General features: G+C 36.6%; 1 protein-coding gene and 1 pseudogene across 4 annotated transcripts; one reads left to right on the top strand and one right to left on the bottom strand.

The window, feature by feature from the left end:
* LOC104733304 overlaps nucleotides 4,749–10,398 on the bottom strand; it is a 9,756-nt pseudogene continuing 4,106 nt past the window's right edge.
* On the top strand, nucleotides 7,020–9,553 carry LOC104730845. Of its 4 annotated transcripts, none has more exons than XM_010450079.2 (2): nucleotides 7,020–7,578; nucleotides 7,737–9,553. In XM_010450079.2, exon 2 carries the CDS (start codon nucleotides 7,838–7,840, stop codon nucleotides 8,528–8,530), a length of 693 nt encoding a protein of 230 aa, XP_010448381.1. In that variant the 5' UTR covers nucleotides 7,020–7,578; nucleotides 7,737–7,837; the 3' UTR covers nucleotides 8,531–9,553. The 4 variants fall into 4 exon arrangements, with proteins under 4 accessions (XP_010448381.1, XP_010448377.1, XP_010448380.1 ...); XM_010450075.2 differs by having other exon boundaries at nucleotides 7,727–9,553; XM_010450078.2 differs by having other exon boundaries at nucleotides 7,698–9,553.

Raw genomic sequence — 10,398 nt, 5'->3', positions numbered from 1 at the left:
ACATCACCAAAACTATCCACCTCCATATACTACAGTTTGTCACTACTGTTGCACCGCTTGAGTCATGATTTCAATTTCTTTATTATCATATTGTATTCCTATATAGTATAGAACTGCTGTACATGATCAAATCTAAGGTATAATAAAATAATTAAAATATATTAGCCAGTTACAAAAATAAAATAAAATATATGAAATAATTAACAGATGTTTAGCCATTTTATCTGTTTGTGTTGTAACTATAAAAGAATATTATGATTCTTTATATTATAAATATTATGAGTGTTGTCTAACTCCCCTACCCTTCACGATGAGAAGGAGAGTAGTCAGAGAGGCATGTATATAATTAAATCGGTGTTTCAAACGAAAAAGTCTTTCAGAAAGTCCGTCACGGGTCCAATACAATCACGATGAATCATTTATTTTCAACTTTTAATTTCAATGCACTAGAAGTAATAATAACGATAAAGCTGCGAACCTTTTAGAGAAAAAATGATTTACAGGCCAAAAGAACTTTTGTGAACATTTTTCATGAGGTCTTTCTTTTTAAAAATATTTTTTTTCTAAAAACACTCATATTTTTTTTCTTTGTAAATATAATGATGCTCGATATGGGAGACTTTACTAAGAGTAGAAGTGTAGAACAATGTTACGATTTCTACTTAACATGCTACAACAATTAAAATTTATATTTCATCCAAGGGTTATTATACCAATTGAACGAATTTAGTTGGAAACACATGTGTGTATATTTAAATTTTGGAATATTATTTGGATGTTTGATAAGATGAAAAAGTATTTTACATAATTCAAAATGGTTTATCTGTTATGGATTATGATGAATGTAAGTCGAATTTATTGACTTTGGCATTGTTTATGTTCTTTTAGGTTTATAGTTTAAAAATTATAACAGTGTTGTTTTGGAAACGTTGTTGTATATTTTTCTGTATTTGGCAGATAAAAATCTATGTCACTGGTAACTTAATCAGTACTGTTGCTTTCTATGCGTTGTGGTTTGGTTACTACCCTAATTGTGTCTACTAAGTTGTTACATAATTTCTTTTGCAGCATATGCATCTTCAAATTATAAGTAAATAGTGGAGAATATGTAGGGAAATTTAGGCGAAAGTGTCAATTTCATCATTTTAAAATTTGTAACTACGAAATATAAAAGTGACCAAGAAATAAGTTTGCATAAAGTACCATAGAGTACCATCGTTTCTTTGGACTCTTAAATAAAAAATAAATAACGGGTGAGCATCTTAAAGTTTAAGTGAACATATTTCATACATCAATATATATATATATATATATGTATTCCTCTTAATTGATGAAATACATATGTATTTAGATTTTACTTTTGCTTTACTGAAAAAAGATAGTTGTAATAAGTACATATGTATAATGTTAATTCAGATTTTACTTTTAACGTATAAGAGTTTAATTAGTTGGACAACATGCATAACTATCATGGCATTGTATTGGCAATATGTTCGAATTGAGTATATATATTATAACATTAATTGTAACTTAAAACGGGCGGTAGATGTATATATATATATACATGTTTATGTTTCTATTTTTTCTCACATATGATTTGTGTTTTGTTCACATTGGACATTTTATATGGATCTGGATTTAAAGTTGATAAATGAGCTCATGACTTTGGAGCATTTCTATTTTTTGCTGATAAATGTCCCTATATATGTTGAGGTAAAACATAAATAACAATGGAGTTTGTAGTTTTTTTTTTTTTTGATAACTCAGGGTAAATCTCCAGGCCTATGGAAGAGCCCGAGACTAATCCCTGGAGGAGGTGCAGCCCACGGATAGATCCTCTCTCTGGGTATTCAAATGGACCGTAAGCAAGGATCCATGTCCATTTGGCCACTTAGTAAATGAGTAACAATTATGTATCTAGGGAGAATTGATCCCTGGCATTGACCAACAAGGCAACTCTTCCAACCAGATGGGAACCACTAGCCCACCACCATGTGGTTAAAGATATGGTTATAACAACACAAATTAGTCATGTTTTTTTGGGTGAAGGATATACTTCTATTGAGTTTAAGATGTGGTTATACCGATGTTATTGCCAAGCTGACAACTCCAATGTCGAGGAAGCTAGGATAAAATGTTAGGCACTTCTAATTTATGTATATACAAAAGAGCCAATGAATAATGTTAATCAGAAAAGAGCCAATTATGAACACATCCAAATAAAAAGTGATTAAAATTATAAAAGAATGTTTCTAACAAAACTTGATAAATCAGAAAACTGAATAGCCGTAGAACCAGTTTAGAAATTCTATAATCGAAATACTCTCAATAAGAAAATTATTTTTCAAATTTTCTTTCTAAAACATGACTAATGTCAGTCTCTTCAAACACTTTCATTTTCCCGTGCGGCAACGCACGGGCCGATTTCCTAGTTATTATAATGACGCATTATTTTGGTCAAAAGTGAATAAACTGTACTACACACATTTATTGAAAACAAGGTATCAACTATTTCATATGTCATAGTAAATAGACGTATTCAGAATAGTATATTGTTGAAATTTTGAGAAGCAAATTCCAAAGGAAAATTGCAGGTAAGTAAAAGTAACGGGGATGCTTGAGCATGATTACTGACGGTTACTCATGCAATTGCTTTTATTAAAAAAATAACAAAAGGAAGAAAGAGAAGAAAAACTAAGAAGAAATGTTCCTTGGGGTAGAATCTGGAGAAACCGTTTCTCAGTATAAAAGAACATGTGTCAATCATTGAGTGGTACATATATTAATAAATAAATAAATAAAGGATATGTATAATAAAAATATATTTTTTTTTTCTGAGCAACGCTTACCTGTTCTCGAGTAAAGATGGTCTCTAATCACTCTCTCATGCCTTTGTATTATTGATACAGAAACAATTACATATCACCTATTAGTACATTTCCCAATTTCTGAACCTGCCTTTGTTTGGCACACATAGCAATAACATTGTTCCAGACTTCCAATTAGTATACTAATGATGCGAAAGGAGTTTATAAAAAAAAACTTAGCTAGCTGTGGTTGCATTTCAAGTATATCACAGTACCAAGGTCTTGATTGGAAGTGTATATAAAATAGTTTTTTTTTTAATTTTATCATCCAATCAATATTTATTAAAATAACATATAAGAGAGCATTTAAAAGGTGCATATATTCTCATATGCTCTCTTTCTCTATGTTCTTACTAAGCATTTGCCAAGCATTCACCTCTAAAATATTCAAATATATTAAAATAGTTTTATATAATTAATTTATTTTCTAAAAATGTAAAAAAAAAATATGATTTCATAAACATAAATTTATTTGTTATAAGATAATATATTTCAGTAACTTATTAATGTTACTATTTAAAATAATATAATAATTTATTTAATACATTAAAATATATAGATGTAGATATAACGTTGATAAATAGATTAGCTCAAAAAAGCCAATTGGAAATATTGAAATTAAAAATGTAAATATAGATATAATGTTTTATAAAAAAGTTTAGATATTAATTATTTTGTAATTAATTTGTTATATTATATATATATATATATATATATATTTAAAATTTATTAAATTACAAATTTATATATATATATATAACAATTTTTAATATTTATTAAATGTGTGAAAAAATATATATAAAATATTATACAGCAATGAGTGATTATTAATTTTTCTCATAAAACACAATTTAATTATATATTTAGTTAATATAATATCTAATCACTCTAGTGCTCCACCAATCAATTAAATGTGTTATATTAATCAGAACATACAACTTATGCACCTTAATGTTTATGATATATAATGCTAATGCTTTACTATTCGCTGTTCCAATCAAGCCCCAACTATGGAATTCAGCATATCAAAATTTAAAAACTGCTCGTCGTGACGTCTTGCGTCCTATTTAGTGTCAAGAATAAATGAGCCCATGTTTCACTAGTCCAAGATTAAAATAGCTCAAAAGCAACCTTGACGGCTTGACACCAATGCTTGAACCCACAGCTTTAGCTGGTTATACCTGAAACAAACGGACGTGAAGAGAAAAATGTTAAACCAAAGAAGAGGAAATGGGATCTCTAGACAACAATTATATGAACAAGGCTGATAATAAAATAGCCGGACGCTTACCACGGCTTTTCCCATCTCGAGATCCAGCTGGTTATTTGTAAACCAAGGTTGGTGTTTCAGTTTCATCTACTCGAGTTCCCTGAGCGACATTTTGTTTATAGGAAACATATATATCACTAGTTAGCTCGAATTTTTTTTGTATAGGAAACATTCTGTTTTGGTCCTTTTTCCTCAGAGACATCATGACTGTTATTGTTCCTCTACTAGGCCCATTGAAAACAAGAAACAAACCTTTCAGCTTAATTTAACAAATAGTAGGCAATAGAAATGTATGTATTCAATAACTGTTGTCTTTATAAACAAGTCATGATGTCTATGTCTATAAAGACAAATAATAAACACCGTTTGCATAAAAGCTCAAATAATAAACACCGTTTGCATAAAAGCTCAAATATGATGCTTGTTCATACAAATCCTCTCTTTACGAAAGGCACAACAGAAAGTGATCTTTAAACTAACGAACCAATTACAGCAAGGAAAATAAATCGAAATTAAAGCCACTAATTAATACTCTTGTCCTAAGATTTACCATAGAAATAACACCACCATAAAAGGGTACACAAAAAGCGAACCATTCTGAAACACATTCATCAGAGAGTAGCAGAGAGAGCCTTGTTGATAGACACTAACGTAGGGACCTCAACCATAGGATCATACCACTCAACTTTCCCCCAAACTTCACAAGTATTGCGCCTTTCAAGCGCAATCTCCGCACACCAAAGCATATCCGTTCTGACGTGAGGGCGGTTCCACAAAACAACTAGCTTTCCACCATAATTAGCCATTTTAACAAAATGGGTCATCCGGAGGTAACTTGGGTAGTCCTACCAAACCCATCACATTGCTCCACGTTCTTAGCTCAGGGTCATACCATCTCAGAACTCGGTCAGAAGCAAGCGAGTACAAAACATCATCTATCTCGCAAAAACAATCTGAAAGCAAATATTGACTCATGGTGTCTCCAACGTCCTCCCAGCTACCTTCCACTGGATTGTAACCAACCATGATTCCCCAAGTCCCCAGGTAGACTTTTCCGCCAATACATGTGCTTAATTAGGAAGATAAGCTTGCGTTGTGCCAAGCTGCAATGGATAGGCACCAGATCACACGCTTGTTGTGTTTTTGTTGTGTCTAAAACCGTGAAGGAGTTCTTCATGGAATAATCCGCCGGGGTATCATCTACTTTGTACCATCCTGCTACGTATATCTTTTGATCAAGGACGCTAGCAGTAACTGTACTTAGCTCCACTGGCAAGCTTGGAGCCTCGCGCCACGTGTGAGACGTACAATCCAGAATCCAGACACTAGAGGAGGACGCTTTACCGTTGGATGGGGTTCCAAGGTTATAGATATCAGAACCAACCGCCACGAGGTTTCCATTCGTGACCAGAGGAGAATGGGGAAATGGGACTCTAGCCAAAGCATAACCACTTGACTTCATCTCCTCCTCCTTATCACTAAGGGTTCGATCAGGTTTCCGGCAGAGGGTGAACCAGGCAGGGCCGTATCCTAAAGGATATATATCCATGCACACATAGAGACGACTCTCCATGCGTCCCAAGAGTGACCGTATCTTGTAAAGGCCCGGTGAAGACAGGAGAGATCGAAAGCTCTTGGAGACGAGTGAGAGAATCGGATAGTATAATATTGGGACGCGTGCGATGATTAACAATATCAAATCATCGGGAAGTGACGGGTTTGGGGTCGACTGCGGCGTCGAAGTCGTTGTCTTCCTCAATAGCAAATCATCGGGAAGTGAAGGATTTGGGGTGGATTGCGGCGTCGTAGTCGAAGTCGAAGTCGTTGTTTTCCTCTTCTTCTTGTTCGACGACGTCGTAGTCGTTGGCTTCCTCTCCATCTCTTTTTACTTGCTCGTTAGGGATCGGTCGACCGTCGACGTCGTCCTAGTCGTTTCTTACTTGTTCTTTAGGGTTCCTCGATCTTTTTAGGAAGAAGAAAACAGGTAAGTCAAATATTTTTTGGGCTTTATGGGCCGTTGCGTGGACTCTGATAATTTTAAACAAAAAGTTTTTTGCCGAATATTATTATAATGACAAAAAATAAACTCGAAATTATTTTTATTTGAACGTTTAATACCCAATAGTTTTGGATTGGAATAAAAATACATCAAATAATAAAAACATGTCATTTAAAATCTAAAATAATAAGTGTTGTTATTTTCATATCCATGATTTTTCATCAAAATCAAAATTTTAATTTTACCCTGGTTATCTAATTATTTATTAATTTTAAATATAAATTTTTTTGGTTTTCTGTTAACCATATTAACCCGGGATTATTTCTTTCTCTCTTCTTCCTCCTCCTCGCTCTAATCATCATCGTCTCCTCTCCTTCGACAGTGAAGCCGTACAAATCCTGGAACTTGATGACTAGCTTTCCAGCAGGTCGTGCTCTCTAGCAGGTCGTCGTCATCATCATCACCGGCAACTCTATCGTGGAGAGAGGAGCCATAATTAGACCTAACATCACACGATCTGCGTCGTGGCTAGCCTAAAACAGAGGTGGATGCGGATGCGTTACGGACGGAGTAAGAGCTAGCACGGCGGAGCTCAGGGACGGAGGAAGAGAGAGAAATAAGTAGATAGCCGGGATTAATTTCCGATTTGATATGGTTAACAGAAAACCAAAAAATTTTATATTTAAAATTAATAAATAATTAGATAATCAGGGTAAAATTAAAATTTTGATTTTGTTGAAAAATTGTGGGTATGAAAATAACAACATTTATTATTTTGGGTTTTAAATAACATATTTTTATTATTTGATATATTTTTATTACAATATAAAACCATTGAGTATTAAACGTGCAAATAAAAATAACTTCGGGAAACATTGAAATTTTTAATTAACATAAGAAGAAACCTTAACCAAATCAGGCTCGAGAAAAACTCTCTCTCGTATCTATGGAGTTTGGATTTCAGGGTTTTTGAATCGGTTTTGATTTCGGTTTTTGATTGGGCTTTTGATGAGGGTGGATCTTGTCTCGAGATTTTATCTGGTTGATTTGGTTTTTTGGGGTTTTGATCTTGCGGATCTGCGATGGGGATCTCAGATATTTGGATACAGTATAAGGGATTTTCTTCGATTTTCTCTGGTTTCATGGGGAGTGATACAGGCGATTAATTCAAGCTCTCATGGGTTTCGTGTTCGCGAGGATCTCGGTATCATTGGATTCATTTGGTGGGAGTGGGTGTTATTTCAGGGAATCAGGGGTTCTTTTTTACGGGTTCATTTGGAGTTTTTTTCTGCTGAATGTGTCTCGTAAGGGGCAATAACTCGGGGTCGTGATTTTGGGGATCTCAAAGGCGGTTCTCAAGGGATGGGGATTTTTTCCAGCGTTGCGGAACTGGATTTCTGGGTTGAGGAGATTTGGTCCTTGGACTATAAACACTACCCATGGTTTGTGTTTTTCTCTCCTCATTCATTCATTTTGAGAGCTATTTGGGTTTCTTTCAAGTATAACCATCTTTTGATTTTTCCACTCGGTTTCTCTTTTTCTGTGTGTTCTCCGAAGCTAGAGATGTCACAAAGTGGTCTGATGCTTTAGGGTTTGACAGGGAGCTCTTCGGGTTCTGGGAGCAAGCTGAAGATCAAGGTCCCACATTTTGATAACATAGCATTGATAGAGGGTTATTCCAAAACGTTGATTGGTCGGTGCATGAATCCGGTTATGCAGGACATGAAAGCTTTGCTTTTCATGCTTCCCCGGCTATGGAAGATGGAGGAGAGAGTGGTTGGGGCTGATCTCGGTTTGGGGCGCTTTCAGTTTGATTTTGATCAAGAGGAGGACATTCAGGAGGTTTTGAAGATGGAACCATACCACTTCGATCATTGGATGCTTTCATTGGTCCGATGGGAGCCGGTGGTGGATCCACGATACCCTTGTCTCATTAAATTCTGGGTTCATATAATGGGTGTCCCACTGCATTTCTGGGCTGATGAGAGTTTTCGTACTATTGGAGCTGATCTAGGAGAGGTCGAGGAAGTTGATCTGGATAATGGTCGGGTGAAGATTTTGTTGAATGGTTTCAAACCTTTGGTTTTTGAAGCCTCTGTTGAGTTTCACAGTGGTGAGGAGACAACCATCTCTATGCGATATGAGCGTCTGTATGGGTATTGCCGGCGTTGTCACAGCTTATGCCATGATTTAAGCCGTTGCCCACTATTTGGTGATAAGGGGAAGCAGCGACTTGACAATGGTTTTGATTTAACAAAAGACGATAAGCTCCAGAGTTATAAGGGTGCAACGGTGAATGGTGGGGTTCATGCTACTGGTTCAGGACTAAATGGTGCTGGTTCAGGGGCGTCTGTTCAAGGTTCTGCCCATGGGAGTGGCCGTGGTGTAGGGTAACAGGCTGGGCATCATCGGTCGAATCAGGGTTTTGGTAGTAAGTGGAGGAAGAGTAAAAAGAATTCTTCTGTGGATGGGAGGTTTGTGCAGAAGGATGCAACTGTTGCTCTTGCTCCTGCTACAACCTCTCAGGTTGTTGTTTCAGAGCCGAGTATAACTCAACCTCCTTCTAGTAATGTGGGAATCAGTCTCTCTCCTTCTGAGCAGAAGCTGCTAGATGTTTTCCTGGGTCCTCAAGGTGAGGTGGCTGTAGCTGTGGGTGATCAATCGGGCGAGTCCAATATGGTTACTGTGCGGGAAACTGAAAAAAGGGTGTGCAAGAATTTGTTCCCCAGTGTTCCAGCTTCCAGTTCTATGGAATTGTCACAACAGGAGATTCTCTTTTCTGAGGACCTCGGGAATCTGTTGGGACAGGGGTTTCGACAAGGGATGAAGGGGAGGAAGGGGTCTCCGTTAATTATGTAACGGAGGAAGGGGAGGACGATGAGGGTACTGAGGAGGTGGTCAACTCTGATCAAGTCTCTAATGAGGATGCTACTGGTAATAAGGATGATGTCTCTGAAGTTACGGCACAGAGCAAAACAGTTGAAGGTTTGGTGCCTCCTGCACAGGCCAAAGTGGGGAAACAAAAGGGTTCTCTTCCAGGTGCTAGCACAAAAAAGAGGAACATGGTTTCTTTGACTTCCCCGCGTAAGAGGATTGTCACTAAAGGGGGTGGACTGAATGGGAAAGTCGGTCCTCACCAAGGAGGAAAACCTCCACACCATCCGGGTAAGTAATGTGTATCGCAAGTAGAGGGCAGCATGGTGGTGAGCGATCATTGGTCTGGGCTCCTTGGTGGTTTTTGTTTTCTCTTTTTCGGTTTTGCTTGAATAAGGCACCAATGGTTGATCCATATGGTTGTAATCTCTTTATGTTTTGGTTGTTATTGCTGTTTTTGTCTTGTACTTTTCTGGATTGTACCCGCTGTTCTTCCGGTATTCAAGTATTTAATAAAACCTGTTGGCCCTTATTTTGGTTTCATGTTTCGTTCTTATGTTTATTTTGGTATTTGGTTATGTACGGTGTTGGTCTGTGTTGTAATGTGTGTTTTAGGTGGCTATCGGTTCATGGACCCTTATTGGGCTTATGTTTTCCTTTTTCAAATATACAGATTTATTATTTTGGTGGTGTAGCCTCAAATGGTTGGGCTTTCTTAAATATATTGGGTGTTGTTCAAAGGTTGTGGCCCTTTACGTTTATATGGGGTGTATATAGACCTTCCATTTTCTTTATAATTTTATGGGATTTCAGGGGTGTTTATTTTTACCGGATAGGGTGCAATGGTTTAGTGGTGTGTCGGGTCATGGTCTCCGTTTCCTTAGGGTGGGAAGAGATCAGTGTGGGCGGCTTCCCCCCCAAAAAGTTTAAAGTTTTTATATGAATATAGTAAGTTGGAATTGTCAAGGCCTGGGTAACAAGGCCACTATTGGTAATCTCCGGGATTTATGGATCAAACATAGGCCTGATTTTTTATTCCTTATGGAAACAAAACAATCGCACTTTGTTTTAGAAAAATATGTGGGTCATTTTGGATACAAGAATCTAAAAACAATTGAACCTGTTGGTTGTAGTGGGGGTATGGCCCTTTTTTACAATCAAACTGATTTTCAGGTAACGATTTTGTTCGCGTCTAATCGGTTAATTGATATTGAAGCGGTTTTTAAAGGACGGATAATACATTTAACTTTTATATATGGTGATCCAGTTCCCAAGAATCGGGATTTGGTTTGGGAACGTCTTGTACGAATTAGTACTACTCGGTCCTCTCCTTGGTTTGTGGTTGGAGATTTTAATGAGCTGCGAGGGAACCATGAAAAGCGTGGGGG

This window comes from Camelina sativa, chromosome 12 (genome assembly GCF_000633955.1).
Source record: "Camelina sativa cultivar DH55 chromosome 12, Cs, whole genome shotgun sequence".
NCBI lineage: Eukaryota > Viridiplantae > Streptophyta > Magnoliopsida > Brassicales > Brassicaceae > Camelina > Camelina sativa.
The sequence above is the reverse complement of the archived record's forward strand: the minus strand, read 5'-3'. Positions and strand labels throughout refer to the sequence as shown.